At 49.3% G+C, this 22,011-nt stretch overlaps 1 protein-coding gene across 1 annotated transcript in view; it reads right to left on the bottom strand.

Annotated features, from left to right (window-relative positions):
• The window catches only part of PLXNA4 (plexin A4), a gene marked incomplete at its 5' end in the record, with an annotated part of 458,703 nt that extends 440,265 nt beyond the window's left edge, over nt 1-18,438 (bottom strand). The window contains one exon of the mRNA XM_082479239.1: nt 17,260-18,438. Coding sequence (XP_082335365.1) covers nt 17,260-18,438 — 1,179 coding nt within the window. The remainder of the gene's footprint in view (nt 1-17,259) is intronic.
• Nucleotides 18,439-22,011: the final 3,573 nt, after the last annotated feature.

Here is a 22,011-nt window from a genome sequence, read left to right as displayed (position 1 = left end):
CTTTAAAGGTCCCTTCCAACCCAAACCATTCCATGATTCTATGATCCAAGCACCAGGACAAGGCCGAAGAGTGAAATCAGTGCTTTCTCCTACATGACACTGTTCAGATGAGATCTAGGACCACCACAACACACCGTAGCCTCTGAGACACGCAAACTAGCGCGTGAGGGCAGACGAGGACATTGTGTTCACCCACATGCTGTTGTGGGGGTGTCGGAGAAGCAATTGCAGGGTTGTGGTTTGCCATGTGGACAACCATCCCCCAAGAACAGGAGCCAGGCCAGCAAGCCACGCACCACATGTAAACTATTTTCATTTAACACATTTGGGTTATTTCCCCTGGGGATCATCTGCAAAAAAAAATGCCAGCAAGGGAAACCCTACCTATAAACATCACCCAGCTTCTGTGCAGCTGTGGCTCTCAGCTGCGCACACGCCTTTGTAAAGACAGAAATACAGTCATCTTCTTCAGCAAAGAGAAACACGTAAGGAAGTTTGGATTTATGATGAAAGGGTCAGGAGTTGCAAGCACAGGTTTATTTTCAATTCCAGACACTCCTAGCAGCAATATAAAGTAGCCACGTTAAACTCTCTGGAGCTTCTCTGCTTGGCAATTTCACATTAACGACTTTCCAGAACGAAAGCGGAGGTGAGGACATGAATTCACTCTGCTTGCAACACTGCTGCCGCACCAGCTGGGATAGCAGGGAGGGGCAAAGGGAAGATCTAAAGAGGCAAGACTAAGATCAGCAATTCTCGCATCCTGAGCAGTTTAAAATCTAACCCAGAAATTCACCGTGCAGTCCGTAGGTAAGTTGGAAGAGAAGGGAAGGGGGACCTTGCAGTTGACATGTTGGACTGGAGACAATCAGTTCATCATCCCACAGCAGGTTCCCACCTGCAAAAGAGGGAATATTGCTCACCGCCCCTCTGCCCCAGGAAAGCTGCTAAACACAGGTTTATAAGGTGCTCTACATATCCGAAATATCTTCATGTGAGAATGATTGGCAGCTCCCAGGGTGTAAATGCCCTCCTGAGTCCCACCAGCTGCCTCTCCATCTCGGGGTGATGGGCAGGGGGGAGCCAGCTGGTGATAGGCTGCAGTCTGCTCCTGCCGCCGCCCCCTGCATGGGCAACCGGGGTGTTCATCTGCAGCCGTGACACTGTGGCCAAGTGTCACAGTCACCAGCGAAATAAGAAGGATGTGCAAAAGAATGGGCCTGATTTACAGGAGGATTCTGGCAGGCATTTGCCTTCTCCAGGATTAAGCCTATCAAATAAACAATTAACACATCCAAGCCCTCCTGGAGAGGATGGTTTTACAAGGCTGGTGCTGGCTCAGTCCCCGTGAGATTTGCTGAGCCCCAAAAACCCCCAAACTCAGCAGAAGGGTTAGAGCTCTGATTACAACACCTCCTTGCCCCTCCTCATCCTATTCCCCAGCAGAAGTGAGCACTTTGGCATTGCGCGAAGGGCTGGAGCACCAGATATTAGGGGCCCAGTACAAACAGTGCTCATAATAAACTGCAATTGTCCCTTAAACATCTGCTTTAGCTATTTGCCTCTGAAACAACCCCTGATAATCAAATACAGCCTAATCCATATTTCATATTTTGGGAAGAGCTTCGATAAAGGATTAGCCATCCCTCGTTCCTCCTTGCTTTCAGTCCGGCGAAATCTTCCTCCCTAATCAAAGCACCGGCGCCTTTTTCCAGATATCTCAGCAGGCTCCAAAGCAATTCCACAGACTCACTGGGGATAAAGGCCGTCCCAACGGCCAAGTCTCGCTTTTGATTTACAGCTAATACCTAACAGCCCTGTCTTCATACGGTGGCAGGTACTTGGCTTCTCACTCTTGTTATCTCAGGCTTGGCTACGCCAGACGATGGAGGGAACGCATATATTACGGCTGTCTGTGCTGCCAGCAGGGCCAGGGAGCCAACAGCAATAAGAAATCAACAGTAATATGCATCTGAGACTTTGCAAGGAGATATCCAAGGTCTTTTCTATCACCTGACTGCAAGATCTTCTTTCCTTTCTGCCTGCAAGGACTGAGTGAGGGTGAGGGTGGGCACGTATCCTCCTCAATAGGATGTTTAAAAATCTAGAGAGATGGAAGCCCTGGGAAAATGGAAATGACCTCAAGTTTAAGAGGAAACTGCCTCAAGTTATGCCAGGGGAGGTTTAGATTGGATATTAGGAAAAATTTCGTCACCAAAAGTGTTATCAAGCATTGGAACAGGCTGCTCAGGGAAGTGGCAGAATCGCCATCCCTGGAAGGATTTCAAAACCATGTAGACATGGTGCTGAGGGACATGGTTTAGTGGTGGTTTTGGCAGCGTTAGGTTGATAGTTGGACTTGGTGATCTTAAAGGTCCCTTCCAAACTAGACGATTCTATGATTCTAAAATCTCTCACCAGGATCTTCATGGTACCTGAAGAGATACAAGCTAGGAAATGTAGGGTCTAGATCACCTGGTGGAGGGGTGAACCATAAATCGCCACCCAGAGGAGCTGTAAATGATGGAAACCATCTCCCTGCAAACTACAGGTCTTTAAACTCCAACAGCAGCAGTGTGGTACCCAAGGCTTGTGTTCCTCCTGTTTGCCCACACATGTCCTCTTGATGGTATCAGCATGGGCTTCACTGCTTGGTGAACTTCTGGTTAGATGCTGGTTTGCCCTACCCCTGGCACTAGTACCTTGCCTTCCTTAAGCCGGATTGGCTCTGCCTCTGACCTCCTGCAGTATCTCTGCTTCTGGCCATGCTGCCTCCAAGTGTCTCTTCTGACTCCTCTGACACCAGTGGACTTTGGTTCATTTGACCTTCTCCCTACGATCTGTGCTGTGAACTTCAGCAGAACCATCCCATTTCAGCCCGTTGGCTGTGTCCAACTATCTAACTAGAACCTAACTACGAGGCCCTAGTGCAGGATGGAGACAGCTTCTCTGACTTTCACCTCATGCCACATCATTCACATAATTTGATGCCTGTTACTGCCCTCCCCATGACACGCATTCCTGAAAGTGGGCCAAGAGAAAGGCGGTGGGCTTGCCCAGTGTGCATCAACGAGCGCAGACCTTTGTTATTTGCGATTCAAAGCCACAGGGAAATTTTGTGGATGAAAAGATGAGAACCCTGGGCCACCAACCAAAGATAGCCTAGATCACCAACCAACCCACTCTTCAGCGGTTAGCCTTCAGTCTAATGACATACGAAAATATCCAGTACCATTTCCCCAGGGTGCGCTGTGATATAATGGAAGCTGGATAAAGAGCCAGCATTTGGAAATACATTATAATTGCACGCTGCTTTTCACTTGTGCAACCACAGCAGTGGTTACCATGCAATTACATGTCACCATATACAAATGACAGTGCAGTTACAGTAACTTTACCAATTACAGGGAAATTGCACCCACTATGCTAAGAGGTGTTCATTCAAACATAATTCAGGAACGTAAAAACGGGGGGGGCGGGGAGGGTACTCAAATTGACTAGATCTGGTACAGGCGTTTGGTTTTTAGGTCTGTAGTTTAAGCATCGGTTCAAGGACCGGTGTCAAGTTTCCAGAGTGCTGCAGAATCTTAATGTAGTACAGACTTTTTATGCCTGCATTTATGTTCCCGCTGTACTGTGAGCATAAGACTTCCCAACAGCCTACACCATGTACCTCCACGTCGTAAAATTTGCAATTTCCTGAAGAGGAGGCTGCTTTCCTTACGAGGACCAACAGGTTTCTTTAGTCTTCGGGCCTTTTGCTCAGCAGAGCTGGCTGATTATTAGTAAGAAGTAATTGTTGCTATAAATTTACCATCCTCTAAGTCCCGACTTTCGGAACGATTAGTGTGCCGTAAGATGCATACAATCTATGTTGCTTAGTGAATCCCTAAAAGCTTTCTAGACCCCCAAGACGGCAAAAATTTAAGCCATACTGGCAGTAAGTTTGCTTTCCTTATTTCCTGCTGTAGACCCTGGAGATGCAGACCAGAGCTTTCAGGGGCTGATGACTCTGTGTCACAGCCACAGGGCCAGTGAGCAGCAACTGCAAAAGCTTTTCAGCCCACGGCTTGTTCTCAAACTCTTGTTCCCACTTTTGCTATGCGCGTTGCCTTAATACTGCCATGGGACTGGTCCACAGCAGCACTTCTGCTCTGGAAGCAGCACTGGGCTATCAGAGGGAAACAGTTCATGTCCCCATGAAGGGAAGTCCCAGACTGACAATCTAGAGAAGGACATCATAGATATAGGGCGACTAAGATGATTGAGGGCTTGGAGCATCTCCCGTATGAGGAAAGGCTGAGAGCGCTGGGACTCTTTAGCCTGGAGAAGAGAAGGCTGAGGGGAGACCTTATTATGGCGTACAAGTATCTAAAGGGTGGGTTGAAGGAGGATGGAGCCAGGCTCTTTTCAGTGGTTCCCAGTGACAGGACGAGGGGCAATGGGCACAAGCTGGAACACAGGAAGTTCCGTTCAAATACACGGAAACACTTCTTTACGGTTCGGGTGCCAGAGCAGTGGCACAGGCTGCCCAGGGAGGGGGGGGAGTCCCCTTCTCTGGAGATTTTCAAGACCCGCCTGGATGCGGTCCTGAGCGATGTGCTCTGGGCAGTCCTGCTTTGGCAGGGGAGTTGGGCTGAATGATCTCTAGAGGTCCCTTCCGACTCTGAAACTCCATGATTCCGTGATTCAGTGATATCAAGCGTGCAAAAATGCCCTCAGCAAAACAACATTCTTGCTTCTCGGTCATTTGAATAGAAGACACTCCTACCATTACAAGTGAAGGTGCAATTAAGGATCCAGCCCGAAACACCAGCAGGTTAATGAATCTATGCTACTGGCAGATGGTGTACTGATCCCAGCTTCACCATATCCCTCAGCTCCTGTGTCAGCTTCACCTCCAAGCGTCTGCCAGGAGAAACAGTCACGCTCTGTCAAGATAAACAAGACAAGGTGCAGCACAGACTCGGATACCTGGCAATATTTTTCAGTGGGATATTCACACTCTCCGTGTTTGGATATCATAACTTAAGTGATATTTCAAGTGCCTTGGTTAGACCCCAAGAGCCTGACATAGGCAGGGAAGAGGGACAGCGCCTCCAGCAGCAACACAGAGTGTCAAACTGAGATAGTACAAACAGTCCCATTTATGGACATCTTCACAACCCACATCCCAAACACCATCGCTGTGTCAGCCAAGTCTCCTTTTTGCATACGTCTTTTCTACCCCCTCAAGAAGTTTTCCAGCATTACGATTCCGAATCTCAGCGTTAGCATACCAAGCCATGCAGCTGGGGTGAAAATCAGATCCCGGAGGTGTGTAGTCTCTGAGGTTCATCCCCTCACAGGTGGCAACTGTACCAACAAACAAGAAGGATGGATGGGACCTGAAGAGCAGCAAGCGTGCCTGTAAAAGGAAGCTGAGTTCTTCTGTAGTCCCATAAACTTCCCCTTGCTGGCTCAGAGGCTGAAGGATCGTATGGACGAGGCACTGAAGGATAAGCAGAGGAATATGATCTCTGTGGCTCTCAGCTCAGCGCTTTCTACGAGCTTTAAAAAATTCAGTTAAAATTTTTCACACCCCCAAAAAAAGAGATTATTGAGTGTGGAGGCTCTGCCTTTGAAACCGCCATGGTCTATTGGGTAAATAAGCATTTAGGGATTTTTCAAAAGTGAAGTATTGATCAAATAAGCTGCTAGAGCTCTTCTGTAAGAACATATTCCAGCAGCAAAGCCGTGTTATGCACCTGAAACACAGTAGCACTGACTTCCCCTGATGCTGCTGTACCTGAGATGGAGAGTAAAAGTCCCAGAGAGAGAAAATCTTAGGTGAAAAGGGTTTGCTGCATAGGCAGAAAGATGCCTTTGAGAGAAGGACAAGTGCTCGCCAGCTGTTGTGTTTTATCCTAAAGGACATTGCATTTCCATGATCGGCCAAAGGTTTTCTATATAACAAATTCCTGGAAACATCAACTGTAGTGATGAGAGAGGTGTACGAAGAGACTGGAGCTCTATCCTCTGTCAGCTGTGCCCCGTAATCCTGAGCATCCCCGCCGTACCGTGGCTTTCTCTCAGGCACGTCCATCCAATAGAGACACCAAACAAAGAGACATTCCCTTCCCCAAGTTACAAACTCTCGTGTCCATCTTCGCCCGATGGACACAACAGCCACACCGCAGGGCTCTTCTAAGTTCTCCACAACAATATCATTGCTGTCTGTTGCACACAACGTCTCTTCTCACAGGTAATTAATGACAGAACAAGAGGGAATGGCTTCAAGCTCCAACAGGACAGGTTTAGACTGAACATTAGGAAAGAATTTTTCACAGAAAGAGTGGTCAGGCATTGGAATCGACTGCCCAGGGAGGTGGTTGAGTCCCCATCCCTGGACGTGTTTAAGAGACGTTTAGATGTGGTGTTGGGGGATATGGTGTAGGGGAGAACTTTGTAGAGTAGGGTAGATGGTTGGACTCGATGATCCCAAGGGTCTCTTCCAACCTAGACGATTCTGTGATTCTATGAAGGCTGTAGGAGCCTTCTCTTGCCGACCTGTCCTCCCTTTCACAGACAACGTGCCTGGCCCATTATCTCCCAATATTTTCTGGCAGCAGAATGGTTAAACCAGCATTTCCGGAGCATTTCTGGCAGCTGCCAGGCACCCTTCATTCCTATTCTAGTGACGCACACCAGCACCTTGCCGGATAGAGTCCAGCTGCCTCCCCTACGCCGGCACCACCAGAGATTCTCCACTGAATCACAATTACTATAATTATTATTTTGTTACACAGACAAAATTATCATTTGGGCTGCAAAGTGCCACGCGCACCGACGGCGCTATATAAATTAAACAACAACGCTGCTTTGCATGCGAGCAACACCTTCGCCCGGAGATCCCAGAGCCGCTTAAAAGCATTAATTAAGCCTCGCCGTGGTCCTGCGAAGGTAAACTAAGTGTTGTAATGAATGACATGCATGTGCGGTTGCTCTTCAGCACGGGGAAGCTGAGAGAGCTCAGCTGGGTGTGAGAGGCTTGCTCACCAAAAAACGGGGAGCCGTGCCGAGCTCGGGGGCTGCGCAGGGAGAACCGAGTTGTGCCTGGTGCCATCATCTCACGGAAAATGAATTTAAAGAAACCTGGTTATCAGTTTAAACAACAAAGCAAAGCGCTCGAGCCCTGAAAAGATACATCTCCCCGCTTGCTGCCTCTATCTGTGCAGATCTTGGTACTTGAGGAATTCCCGGCGCTGGTGTCAGCCGAGTCTAAATTCACCCAAGCCATTAAGCTCAAACTCCTCCTGCATCCGAAGGCGGGACTGCACAAGCGGAGGGCTGCGGCTGGCCCTCAGGAGCAGGGACGCCGTTACAGATCCAGCCCTGTGTTTCTTGGCGCGGGATCCCGACCAAGAGCCCCGACCCATTGATAAGTGCTGGGTCATTCCCTCATTAGGAGGAGTACATTTTTATTATTCCCTTCTGCACACTCCCTCGCTCTGCCTCTCCCACTCTCTCTGCGTGTCTAAATACGCGCCTGGCTAATATCGCTTGTTTACAGGATAAATCAGCTGAACAAATCCTATTATATTTTGGAACACTGACAACGACAGGGTAATGACATTGAAACAGGGAAAATACGCTGTTGTTCCTACTGATCTAATGTCACCCACATGCTCTATCAGCTACGCCAGCTCCAATACTGCATGGAGGAAACAGAGGTGTCTCTGTCTTTCTGCGGTGCCACCACTTAGTTGCGCGCATATCTGGGTGTCTTGCCTTTCCTGCCTTTCAAGTCCGTCTTTAAATATTTTAAGTATTATTAGAATCTGCACCACAGAGCAGGAAACATTGGGGCTGCAACGTTCGCTAGCTCCTAAATTGAAGCAACCGGGTGGCGGTGGCACAGGGAAGATGTTAGGTCCTACATATTGGGTAGCGCTCTGGAGGAGAAAGATGCAACAAAGGTCTGCACTTCAGCAAGCCACATTCATCCACTTACTGACAGTTTTCTGTTCAATGAAGCAGAGCTGAAGAGAAGGATGGTTCGGAGGTAGATGTGTGCAGGACACCCAGGTGCCGGGCTCCATCCTGAACTTGGACATATCTACCCAGCCCGGTCCACTCTGGCTCTGCAGACCCCATGTTTCATCCGAAAGCTGTTCTCGCGTTACCCAAAGACTGGGCCAGCACTAATATACTGCCTCTCAAGCAAACTTACAGCCAAACCAGATCCCACACTAGCAGAGTCATGCAGATGCCAGGCTGGGAGTGTCTGGGGCAGAAATATGGTCAGATGAGACTGGACATCTCTCTGTAGGGACGATGGCCTTTCTCATCTCCATCTTCAAACCAGCCAGTCTTCAGGATGGACAGTTCCAGCAGCTGATTTAATCCTACTCAGTATAATGGTGACCCACGTTTCCGTGCAGTTGGATAAATAGAGAAACGTGCTTAATTCAGGGAGGAAAAAAAAAAAAAATAAAGTCCTATGTTGTGTGTGTGCTGGAATATAAAATAAATACAGACATGTGCATCAGATCGTTCCCAGAGGCTAAACATCTTCACTGACTCTCCAAGTACTAAGACAGACCCTGCACTGTTTTTCACCCCGACAGCTACACTTGCATCAGGCAAGTGAGAAAGGGGCTGTGCAGGATTTGGCCCAGAAAGCAATGCTGAATCCGGCATACCCTCGACCCCCTCCTCAACAGAACGGTTATTGTACAAACTCCCGCGCTCAGCTGCCCCCAGTCCGGAGGTGCTTTAAATAGCATCAGGCTCATGAAGGGAGCTGGAGTCGCTTTGCTCTTCCAGGATGGCTGGGGTTTGCTTGCTGCTTTTTTATTAAAAAAAAACCAAACCAAACCAAAACACAAAACTATTTCACAAGCATTCCCCTTGGCCCGCAAGGCGACCTCCTGGCGAGGCAATACGAGGTCAGGTTTGCGAAGTAGCTGATCTCCCGGCGTGGAATTGAATGCGAGGAGATCATACGGAGCCCTCCAAAAATGCAAGGCTGAGCCATGGGCGACCACAGCGCTTAACCACAGAAAAAAACAGCCTGGGTCGCTGGCAGGGGAAGCAGCAAAGATCAGTTCCCAGAAACAAATCTAATTGTCCATGTGGCAAGAAACGCAGGCAAACGGCACGAGCCGGGATGGAGAAGCTGGCACCTCGCTCACCTGCAGAAGCAGCCACTGGGGGACCACCAGAACCTGGGGGTGATGCTGAGAGAGATGCTGAGCTGCTCAGGCAGAGCCAACGTGGTCCAGAGATGGGACTGATGGTGGGGGAGGGAGCTGCGCCCGAAATATCTCAGACACAACAGCGACTCAGCAGCCTTGGGCTCTGCTCCATCCTCAATGAACATTTTGTGTGAGTGGGGTCAACCAGACGCGAGGAGCTGGGAGAGAACAGCACCGCGCGGACGGGGCTTGGCACCCGGCCACTTAAAGGCATAAGGTTTCCTCTGGCTTTACGCTTGGGAAGTAAATAAATGCTTTTTAGGAGGAGGTTGTTTCCAAAGCATGCTTCTCCCTCCCCTCCCCCCCACCTCCCCAGGACAAACAATGAGGATTTGGGAAGGAGAGGTTGCAAGGTGGGGGTGTGATAAGAAGGTAATTAATTACTGCCAGCATTATTTCTGCGTGCGCACTGATCTGGAAGTATCCTTTCAAGGACAGGTGTTTAATACCGAGGAATATCCTTAATACCTCAAATGCAATCATCCTCTCCGTGCAATTAGGCCCTGGTTTACAGCCCTTGAGCGAAAGCTTCAGTTGCTGTAGGTGCTTAAGAGTTTTTGTTTTTCTCTCCCCCAGGGCCTCCAAAGCCACTTTTTTTCCTGCCTGGAGCGCAGAGCACTTTACAGAGGCAGGGAAGTGTCCTTATCCCTGCTGGCTGAAAGCAGAGAGGGGGCGCATGGGAGGAAGGACCGCTACCAAGGAAAAAATGAAGATGAACCCACGTGGTGCCTGAGGAGCCCCTGCAAATGAGCTGTTACCAGGTTAGCTCATGCATGCCCACCTGAATAAGCAGTGGGTTTTTGCGGATGTCCAGAGGACAGGGATGTTGCCAGCAGCTATACCCAAGCTGAACTGAGAGCTCATGGAGATGATGGAGAAGTCCTGTAGTGTTCACCCAGCGCTGCTCAGCCATAAGTAGGTACATCATTGATGTAAAAGCCAGGAGGGTCTTGTTCCTGCAACTCCATTAGACCCCAACCGTTGTGTCCCTAGCATGAACACTAGGCATGCTAATCAATGAATTAGTGCTAATTAGTTAATGAGCCTGCTGGTCACCTCACAGAGGAAGAGGTGGGGAGACTTTCCTAATTCCAGCTACAGGGGGGCAGGACCTTGCTCGGAGTGGAGGAGATTTGAACTCAGCTGCTCTCCATTAGCCTGAGGAGCACGGCCCCAGACATCTCTGGTCACTTCCACCCCTGACAATAATCATGAGAAATACCAGCCACCTCTCTGGAGAGAGCTCCCTGCTCTGCTTTTGCCTGAGCTGCATCATGTAGCAAGATAATATGACATTTCTCTCTAATGAAGCGCCTTTCATCCCGGAGCACAGCCAGCTTTGCAGTGGAGATGATGGTCAGGTCTGCTGGAGGTAGAGAAATGAGGAGTGGGAAGGTGCACGGCAGAGGTTTGCATATCACAGAGCTCAGCCGCAGAAACCCAAAGCCAGCACCCTGCCCCTTCTCCATATTGCCTCCCCAGTTAAGCTCTCCATCCACTCCAGCTCCCAGCGTCAGCGAGTGGATGTTTGTCGCCTCTTATCAAAGTTGCTGGGCTCAGCAAGTCCCTCCGGCAACACGCGCCGCACACATGCACGCACGCTCCCATCCAACACAAACTGATGTGACCAATTATACAAATACAGATCTGGCAGCAATAAGCCTGTTTGCTCCGTCTCGGAGTCTCCAGTGAGCATTCCCAGAGAGGCATTACCGTATTTCTGAGGCTACTGCACAGACTGCACTGTGTCTTTATTTATTTATTTATTTATTATTATTATTGTTCCTGCTCTTGCTTGTATCTTCAGAGAAAGAAGAGGAAAGCGCTGTTAAAAGTTGACCAAGAACTGACCTCAACTGACCATGAGCCCTTTGGATCAGAAACATGAGCCTGGATAATTTGGAGTAAAGACATGCACGCAAAACTCTTGTGCGTGGTCTATCCAGGAGAGATGAACAAAAAGCCTTATTGTGCAAGCACTAGTGGCACTGACCCCCGCAGAGATTTACTCAGGATAGCCCAGCTGGCAAGCAGTGATGCTACGAGGTCTAACGAAACCGATAGCTGGTTCCTGTGACCGTGAGTCATTCCCCTGGGAAAGTGGCAGGCTCACGTTCCCGCCAGCCCAGTCGGGAGAAACAGGCAGGGGCTGTGCGCGCAAAATGTCAAAGCAGCAGTATTGCATGGACCTCCTTCCACGCGTTCCTCTTCCTAAGGGCGAAGCAAAAGTTAACACTCCCCTTCGCCCCAACCTTTCCCTTTTGAGGAAAATGACAGCTAGGGATGAGCATTCCTGCTTTTTAGTTTGTAAAGTGATTTTTTTTTTGCCTTGAAATGCCCTTCTTCCCAGCAAGCTCCAGCCCATGTCCTTCTTTCCAGATGACCCTGTTTTTCTGTCCCCCATGCTAGAGAGGAACACAATAGCAAGGATGATATTCGCTCTTCCTGCAACAGTTGGGAACATTGGGCACAGCACTAAGATCCAGGAGCCCCTGAGCTGCAGCCTCACTGCAGGTTACGTTTTACTGTGCCTTAGCCAACCCTCCTCTAAAACAGTCCTAATGCTGCTCCCCATCTTGGTGTCTCCGAGGTGCTCTGTCAGATCTGTGTCCTGGTAACACAAATGCAGACCCTGGGAGGAAAAGGAAAATCATGAAATAAGCGGTTTATAGGAAAATCGTGGCCACTCCATCACCAACAGTGGCCTCACCAGGAGTCAAATTGACTGTCCCATATCATACACAAAGCCCTTCTGACTGAAAATAGCCCCTCCTAACCTGGTGGCATGGAGCAGAAGAGAGACCATGGATCAGCCCCAAGGGCCAAGCCGCATTTATCCTGGGGTGAGGTGCTGGTGCTGCCAAAGCATAACGCCTGTGCACCCAACTGGCATGCAGACATGCCTGACAGCCACCCATGGAAGGACTAATCAGCAATATGCCCCCCACAACCTTCTCCTGCATTCAGCTAAACCCCATGAGTACAGCGGTGGTTGCTTGGTGGGCATCAGGCATTTGGGATGGGCAAGGGGGATGCAGGGAAAGCAGAGGGAGTAAGAGAGCAGAGTCCACCCGAGGAACAGATGTACGGAGGAGGTGTAGGGCTCTCATGGATCTAGGCACTGTTCACTGCAAAGACGCTTTCGGGAGCTGCTGACTTAGGTGTGCCTTGAAGCATCAGAAGCACAGGAAACTTTTATAGCCAAGTCACTCGTCAGACAATGACTCAGGTCCCAAACATCCACCTCGCCTGCCCTCTGTCAGAAAAGTGTTGGAAAAATATTGCCCAGCTCTTTACACAAGGCTTTTTGTTGGCTGGTCAGCTTCAAAAACATTTCTTTTCTGCCCCAAGTGACAACGCTGCCATGAAAAACAGGAAGAGATTGAATACAGTAATTTAAAGAGTCAAACTCCATTTCCTGCCAAAAGGAAAAGAAAATACCGGCAAAAGGCAGAAGCCAGGCAATAGTTGGGGACAGACACTTTGATTATCTTGGACAGATATTTGCACTGTGTATCCGGTAAAAGCTACAGTGATGGAGGTGACACCTTTTCATTTCAGGGACTGGAGTCTGTTAGGCTGCAGAGCAGCAGGTGATGCTGTGAGACAGATCAGGCCAGTGAGGAGACCAAGACCTCCCAGGATAGCAGCCCTGGTCTGCAACCACCTCCTCAGCTGACGGCCAGGATCATGTGCCAACAACACACCGTGTTTGGGACTTCTTTGCCAGCCAAAGCTCCAGCAAGGATCCCCATTCCTCTCGCATCTCCCCGGCAGACCCTGGTGCCCTCATGCTGCTTTGGGGTCAGTCTTCAATACCCTCTTCTTCTTCATCTGTGCTTGCATGTCCCACACGGTACACCCACTTGGTCCTCAAGGTAGAGGGGAAGGCTTCCCTGCCTCCACTACTGAGCATCCCAGTACTGCAGTCATCACTGGGCTTCAAAATACACCTACTGTTAATCCTATTCCTTAGTAACGAAAATCAACAAATCCCCCAATGATTAAGTCCTGTACCAAAATGGCCCACTTACATCTCCATCCTCCTCCCAAACTGCCTTTTTTACGTTGTTGGTTTGTTTTTTTTTTTAAAAGAAATCCAGCATTTCCCAACGGTATCAACAGTTAATTACAAAGTTTATGAGCCGTATTTCAATTACAGCCTTCTTTATTCAAAGTAAAGATTGTTCTCTGTTTTAAGAAGCCTATTTTTTCCCCTCTAGAACAGCCTTTCCTTCTGCCAACCCCCTGCACAGCCACGCAGCCTCTCTCCATCCGCTCCGTACATTGATGCACAACAGAAGTGGTGGCGTTTTGGTGACACACAACGCTCTTGCTCAATAGCCAGAGGGGATGGAGTTGCTCCCTGTGGCTGTGTAACTAGGAGCGGCTTTGGTATCAGGAAAGGAGATTTAGATTAGACGTGAGGAAAAGCTTCCTAGAGGCAAAGACAGATCATGTAGGGAGAGGGGGGAATCTCCATCGCTGGAGGTTAAGAACAGGTGAGACAAACATCTGTCAGAAGTGTTATAAGTAGGGCAGAAGGGCAAATCAGATGACCTCATAAGACTCTTTTTTTTACCAGCCTCATTTTTCTCTGATTATATGAATTTCTAAGCATTCGGGGTCAAGTGTACTGTTTAAATATAAGCTATTATCCTGTATTTGCAGAGAGGAAAACCAGAGAGGTATTACCTGGAACTGTTCATCACCTGAGTGAACATCGCCAATTTGCAAATCAACTGCCCAGACATAAAAATCTGTCAGATTTTCCTGATTTATGCTGAAGAGTAATAGGACACCTATAACACAGGGACAGGGGAGGAACGCGCGTAGATCTATTCATCTCCCGTCTTTTATATTTCCCATTCTGGCAATTCTTCTATCAAGCTGCTGAAATCTGCAGTACGCACACGTGCTTGGCACGAGAGCAGCCCAGGCGCATTACACGGTCGTGTCTCAGTCCTTTGCCTTCACATTGGCTTGGCAAACCAGACCAGGGCAAGTCTCCAGGGCACCCGACCCTGCAGGACATCTGGAGACCCAACGCCTCCTGCTGTATGTTGATCGTGAGACAGAGCACGTCCAGCCCAGTTTGCTGCCAGGTCCTACCTGACCTCAGCTTTCCAAGCTCCGGCTGCACCAGAGACCTGCCTGACCGGAGAAGCTGCAGACTTTGTTCTGTATTACTCCATCCAAGTGCACCGTTCCCCCACATCCCTGTAATTATTTGCGTGCGTATTGCAGGTTAGGAGAGCTCCGCGGGGAATGGTCCCCAAGAGACTTCTCTTGCCCCAAAGTGGCCTTGAGCAAGCATTACACCAAGGCAGGAACAGAAGCGTCCTAACACGTGGATCACCTTTGAGTCGCTTAGTGCCCTATTAGAAAAATATTCGTTACCAAAAGCCGGACCTGACCACGCACCAAGAAGTGAGAACAGTGTGGTGAGCCCAGCTTCATAACCCATGGTCCTACAGTTAATACCACAAAGAAGGGCTGGAATACGTCTTCTAATAGTGTTTCTCTGCAATGCTCAGTGAGGGTTTCCCACAACTCATCTCTACCCATCTGCTCAATGCCAGGAGCATCAGCTGTGTCTGTTCACACGCAGGATTTCGGCTGCCGAAGGCAGGGCAGCAGAGCTGAAGTTCAGGTCCAGCCTCGAGCACAGGCAGATTAAGCCTCTGTTTGCACCAGCAGAGAATTATTTGACGTCCACACAAAACCAGGGAAAGTCTCACTGATGGCTTTGTAATTGGTTTTAGAGCCGCTTCAAATACACGTGCAGAGCAGCAGTGCTGGTGGACGGCTGGCAAGCAGGGCATCAGCACAGGAGACGGGGCTCTCCAGGCTCCAAAATACTTCACCAACCATCAAATATTTTCCAAGCTTAGCGGCTGGACTCTGCAACCCTTACAGCAGCCAAGTCACTAATACCTCTTCCCTCGGGCAGCACAGCTGATCTCAGGCAGGGCTCGCCAGCAGCTCTAAGTAGACTCATTTGAGGAGAGGACAGCCCACTTAGTTACACTTTTCAGGCTCCTGTTTTTCCTTTGGGGATCTCCAGGCTCTCTATCCAGCTGTGAAACATTAGCATCTCTGATTCACAGTGAAGAAATGCAGTCACAAATACCTTCTAACAGTTTTTCCCTGCTGTGTCACCCAGTCCCTAGCTCCCTGTCCTCTCCCCACCCTCTCCAGTCCTCTCCCTCCAAATTCAGTCTGATATATCAGTCTTCTTGGTCCAGGACTCACCCCAAGGGACACAAGAAACCTGTCGTCCTTTTCGCTCCTGTCTAAAGCCACCGAAGCCAGGTGACTGACAGGTTTCAAACCTCCTGATTTGAGAGGTCCAGTATTGCAAGCGGTAGTGTGGAGCGCAAGCGGTGCAGATTTGCAAATGCACGGAGAGGCTTAACAGCCCAGGAAAGTAACTCCAGTGGGAAGCTCCCAGCTTAAATCTAAAGGCAGCTCTTTGAATGTGCAGAGGCCTTGAGGCTAAACAAAAAAAAAAAAAAAAAAAAAAAATCAAAGCCAGATTTGGGCACAGCCTTTCTCCCTGTGTAACACCCCACCGGGAGCTTTGCAGGTCTAGGCAGAAGAGATCCCAACTGGAACGAGGGGCCTGTCCCTCCATACGTTCGGCGTGGGAGCGCGAGAGCAGCGTAAGGGCAAGCAACCATGCTGAAGGCACTGGTGTAACGGGGAAATAGGGACGGGTAAGGCAGCATCAGTCTCCCTGCGAGGAAATTTCTGCCTGCGTTCCTCTTGGTCTGTCCTTGTCCTGCAAAGGAACAGCAGCAGGGATCCCCCGGCAAAGGAGGCACGAGTACAAAGGAAAGCCGGAGCAATCCCATATCCCGAGCCCTGACTCTGCCTGGAGATTATGGGGCAGGAAAGCGCTCTGGTGTTTCTCCGTATTCCCTTTGCTCAGACTTGAACTTGCCTCTCACTTGAAAGAGCTAATTAAGGAAGGAAATCAAAGCCCAGAGAGGCGGCTATTACAGCAGCCTGGGTGCAGTGCCGGCTGTAATGCTGATTTCTGTGCGTGGTATCAAAGTCAGCCCTATACCGGCGGGGCTGACGCAGGTTTCTGCAGTGACATTTTAGTGAACCGACAGAATAAACTAAGACAATTTCTAAGGACCATTTGTAGGTCAGGTAGACCAGCCTCTTCCCCAATCCTGCCCTTAAATCTTGCAGCATTTAATCCTTGATCTGTAGCCAGGCCTTAATTTTTCAGCGCAGAGACAGCACAGAGCTGGCTGGAAACTGGAAGAGGAGGGACTTTGATGGTTAATGACCAGTGCTTCTCAGCTCTAGAAGAAACGAAGCCCTGGCTTCACAAAGCTCCCTGAACAAATCCTGCTCCGACTCCAGCTCAGGGAAATAAAATTACACCAGCAGACCTAGAAACCAGCCTTTGACATTATCTAGGTCCTATTTTGGTTTAGGTTTGAGCAAAACTGCACAAGGAAGTGTGATTTCACCCCTAATGAATTGCACAGTGAAGTAACAATAGGCCAATTCCTCCAATAGATTCATAGAATCATAGAATGGTTTAGGTTGGAAGGGACCTTGTAGATCATCCAGTTCCAACCCCCCTGCCATGGGCAGGGACACCTCTCACCAGCCCAGGTTGCCCAAAGCCACGTCCAGCCTGGCCTTGAACACCTCCAGGGATGGGGCTTCAACAACCTCTCTGAGCAACCTGCGCCAGTGCCGCACCACCCTCACAGTGAGGGTGGCCCCTTGGCTTAGTTCCAAGGCCCCTTGGCTTAGTTCAGCAGCAAACATACCATGGCTGGGGAGGTCAGAAAGTGATACCTTCCTCAGCTCGTCCATGAGCAAACTGAGGCACGAACTGGTTACATTACGTAGTGTGGTTGGATGAAGGCATAGCCAGGACCGGAACAAGGCAGCCTCAGTTCCTCAGTCCCTGCTCTAATTGTTGACCAATGCTCCAAGATCTGTGAGTACACCATGAGGTTAAGGTTGGGTGCTTAGGGGCTTCACTTACCGCACTGCTACAGGGAATGTCCTTGACTTTGAGCCAGGCCAGATCTAACGTCCCCTCTCCCCTGTAGCAGGACTGCAGTCGGTCCTTGATGCGATCGTTGATCTTTTTCAGGACAAAGATGCAAAGAGCGGACTCATCCAAGGACTTCATCTTCCTTTTCTGCCCCTTGGAGAAGACTGTGAAGAGGATATCGTCCTCAGGGCCAACACCCAAAGACCTCGCTAAGATGGCTCCAGCCTTGGACAAGTAGGCTGCCTGGAGCAACCGGTACTCCACCCCGTTCTTCTCACAGCCAATGGGCACCTCAACATAGGAGTTAAAGGCTGTGTCCTCCTTACAAAGCCGGACCAGCTTGGAGGTATAAACCTGCTCCTTCGTGGTGGAGCCAGGTGGTGAGATCATCTCAGGCTGCAGAGTTAGGAAATAGACAAAGTTACCACTGCTGAAGCCATAAATGTAGTAGATATCGAAGTCAGGGATGATGGTAAAGGTGTCTGAGGGGATCTTGATCATAGAGGCCACAAATTCGTCATGAAAGACATACGCAAACATCCCATCTGCCTCGGAGTTCTTGGTGAGCTTTCTGCTGGAAATAGTGGGGAAATACTCAGGTTTGCCATCCACAGCAGTGGCAATGAACAACTTGTCATCCATGTTGCTGTAAGAAACAATGACTCCAAAAACAGAGCCACTCTCATTCACCCCAGAGAGATAATGCTCCTTCTTGTGGAAGGGTTCTCCCAGCTTGAAGAGGTCATCCAGCCTCAAAAGCTTGCAGATGCCCTGGTAAAGACTCCCACAGGCTATCAATCGATTCTCCTTGTAGTCTATGAGGAGCATTTTGTTTATGTTGTTAGTGGGCGTCAAGGGTTCATTGCAGGTTTGGACTATCCTGGGAGGATAACACTTGGGATTATCTTCGTCAGGACCAGTCTGGTGGGTCACAAGGACCTTCAGGTCACTGGAGAGTTTGTAGATCCTGTTGACAGCTCCCAAGTAAATGTGCCCAGTTCTTTCATCAACCACCAAGTGGTTGAAGTTCCCCTCTGCTTGGTCACCAGTGAAAGTGATGAAGGCCCTCTTTGGGTGGAGTGGCTGCTGCCTACCAAGAGGCGACACTGCGGCGGATAGTAGGAGGTGAGAAACCAGGCAAGTCCATTTCCACATGGCCGGTGACATGATTAGAAAGGTTTGTATTCCCGAGAGAACAAGGATTAAAAGCTGTAAGAGTCTTCAAAACACCAATTCCCTGGCAGATTTTGCCCTACAAGCAAAGAGAAAAGAAAACAAAAGTACATTACTATGGAGTATTCCTTCCCCCTCCCTCCTTCACAACCATGCCATCATCAGAGCGTATTTAATTGCTAATCCTCCCTTTCTCGTCTCTGAGCTCTCTACTTAAAACCAGCACAAAGGGAACCCTCCTGAAAGAAAAGATGCCGGTAGAAAGAGCAGAAATCACATAGCATAATAATAAATCAGCACCCTTTTACTCTCCATTAGGCACCACACATGCCCCAGGGTGCAGTGCAAAAATTCACTGGAAGCCAGAGCGGCACAGAAGGCTAATGGTAGAAACATCAGGCAATACTGCAGTTTGCAGCGCCAACTTTGACCCAACTGCGTATTTGTTATCTAAGAAGACAGGACAGGAGAAGGATTATTATCCTGCTCTTCTGGGTGAGGGACTGAAGCCTAGAGAAGGTCAGGGACCTGCCTACAGGGATAGGTCCAGATGGATGCTGAGCTGTTTTGCAACCCTTAAAGTTTGCCAGGAAGAAGCCAGCTCTGGTCTGACATTAACATCCTTTCAGGGAGACCTCGGTCCAGAACGGGACTGTTTGAACAGGCTTTCTGTGGCTTCCAGATCAAAGCTGCCTCGTGCCGGTCCAGCTTGGAGTACAGACGTAGGAGTTGTGGTGCACCAGCCTTCACAGCCACATCTACAGAGGGCATGCAGCCAAGCACGGAGCAAACTGAGCACCAGGTCTCCTCCCTCGCCTGGGCTCTCACCACAAGAGCGCTCTCCACCCACTCCACAGCCAAGAAAACATTGTCTAAAAGAGAGATACAGTTCCCCTGGGCATCTCGGATGACTGAGGAGAAAGGGGTTGCCTAACTATTAACACTAATGAAGTCTAAAGGACCATAAAGTAGGAAAACCAACAACCCGGGGACAGGCCTGGTGACTTTCCAAAGAGAGGGAAGGGGGTTTCCTCGCACCACTCAGTCTCTTAAAAGCTCCCAGGTTGTAACCAGTGTGGTGGGAGCAGTATGGGGTTCAAACAGCTTCTGTAATTTGGTGAGCACCAAGTCCCATCCTCGTGCTGTGAAAATGCATCTTCCTACTCAACACATCCTTCTGCTCCCTGGTCCTACACATTTTCATGGCTGTTTCAGCCCCTTACGGCCCCACAGAGCACGTGGGAGATGGAGTCCTACCAGCTCAGGTCTCACCAGTCAAGGTCCTTGATGAGCACTAACTACAAAACCTTTGTTACTGGCGGCCAGGCTGAGGCACGCGTCTTTCCTCCCTCCATCACTCTTTTAACATCCAGATCAGAATTTTGCGAAACTGTTCTCGATTTTAAAAAGGACACAAACCAAACCCCAGCTCCACTCCGGCACGCCAGTGTCCTATCACCTCTCTCACAGAGTGTCTTTGCTGAAATCAGGGGTGTAAGTAGCTGAGCAAAGGTGATGACAGCCAGCCCTGTGCAAGCAGGAGGCAAGGGAAAAATCGTTGTTTGCAGATCCCAGCAGGGAGGAAGATGGGGCAGTGACACAGGTCTGGATTTGCAGCTCTGCTAACACCAGTGGAACTGAAAAATTTACTTCAAGAAATAATAAAGAGAATAAATCCTGTCTTCTTTTGACCTGTAGACTGATTAGATCTGATAGTGGAAAGGGTAAGTCTGGGCTTGCAGAGCATCCACCACTTTTATGCCACCCCAAATATTTCAAAATTCTCCCAGCAGCCAGCATTTCAAAGCTGTTGTATGATCACCTTCACCTCCCATTGCCCTCCCTACCGCAGCAGCCGCAGGCGTTGGGATAGATGACGGACAAAGGTCATTTCACATTTACTTTAGGCATGTTTACCCTGTTCTGCTTTGCCTTTCTGGTCAAGCAAATATTTAATAAAATCAAGCTTATACTGCAGAGTTGGCAAGAGTGTCTTGCAAGCAGGAGAGGTTTCGCTCGGCAGGGATGCGCAGGCTGGTCACGTAGGCTTTTAATAACCTTTATTATGATAGATAGAGCAGCGATGGGATGAGCTCTCCCCGCACAACCATTCCTCTTTCAAAAGAGGCCATCCTTGAGAGAGCAGCAGAAGAGGGAAGCTGTCCCTGTTTGAGTCCTGTGTTCAGAAACATCACGTGGTGACCCTGAACACCAGCTCCCGTCACTTATGAGTTATGATCCATATTTCTAACAGACACTGGTTTGATCGGGCACTAGACAGATCTAGGAAGAAATTATTCTTTTCAAGTACTAAAAAGATATCTATTTTACCCCTATATTTTACTCTATTTTGCTCCTCTTAGCCCTGCAGAGTCAGCACAGCTGCAGGACAGGGAGATGGGAACTGCCATGACCCAGAGACTGAAGGGGTAATGAACAGCCCCTCTTCTGCAACAGGAGCCCTCTGCCCAGAGGTCATCACAACACCCAGGGTTGCAACAACAGGAGGAAATCTGCCTTTTATACTAAGTAGCCAACACAACGTAAGAGGAGATACGCCCCAGAAGCTAAATCTTTGAGGCCCACGTGGGTGAGAATCGTGATTGACTTTGGGGTGAGACTGCCACTCACAGAGGAAAGGGATGGCAAGGGGAATCTTCCTCCAAAGACAACAAATTTGATCTGGAAACCAGAGAGACCCCATTGAGAAGCTCCAGCACCATAAGCCACCACGCAAGCACAGGAGCAACCTTTTGGGACAAAGCCGGGAGAGCAGGAGGGCCTGGGGCTCTCTTGCCACCTTCCATCAGCCATCAGAGAGACCTGAGGAGCAGGATTTTCCCTCTGTACACCACTGGCACTCACTCCTTCTCTCCCATCTGCTCACGTTGTTTGCCCTGCACCCTCTGTCCCGGAGTCCCAATCAGTACTTGAGCCTCTAAGGGCTATAATTTATAATTTGGCTTAATGAATAAATAACAGCAGAGGGCAGAGGCAAGGAGGACTCCTTGTTTAGTTTGCAGAAGAGAGCAGGGTTTGTACTACCCCTTAGAGGATGCACCAAGGAGAAGGGGGTTATACGTGTCTTTTTATTACGCATATCTGGATAGCAGAAATCACAGCAGCTGGGAAGACAAATAATACAGTGCCATAGACATACCCATTCTCTTAGGCTGCTCGGGCTACAAGAGAGTAATTATATTATAAATAAAAAGCAAACAAACAAAAGGCCACAGTGAGCTGGCAGTGAGGTCTGGGTTTAGGTTCTGAGCCGGGTATTTCCAAAATAAACCCAAAACGCCTTCCCACAATGACCAGGCTTGCTCACCTTTCCCCCCAGAGACGTGGCCAGCAGCGATGCCACGACCCACCACGTAGGGCTCCTGTGTGACACCAGACTGTCCTTCTACGTGGCTCCTGCTGCAACAGCCTCTTCACCGACACATTCGAAGTCCCTTGGGAGCTCACACAGCCTCTACAGTCCCAAGGATCTGTAGGGAAAGACCTTCTGGTAGAAAGCAGTCCTGCTTTTTCTCCCTCTGTCAGAAACAGCTGCCCCCCTGCTCT

Source organism: Vanellus vanellus, assembly GCF_965231255.1.
Source record: "Vanellus vanellus genome assembly, chromosome: 1".
Taxonomy (NCBI): Eukaryota; Metazoa; Chordata; class Aves; order Charadriiformes; family Charadriidae; genus Vanellus; species Vanellus vanellus.
The sequence above is the reverse complement of the archived record's forward strand: the minus strand, read 5'-3'. Positions and strand labels throughout refer to the sequence as shown.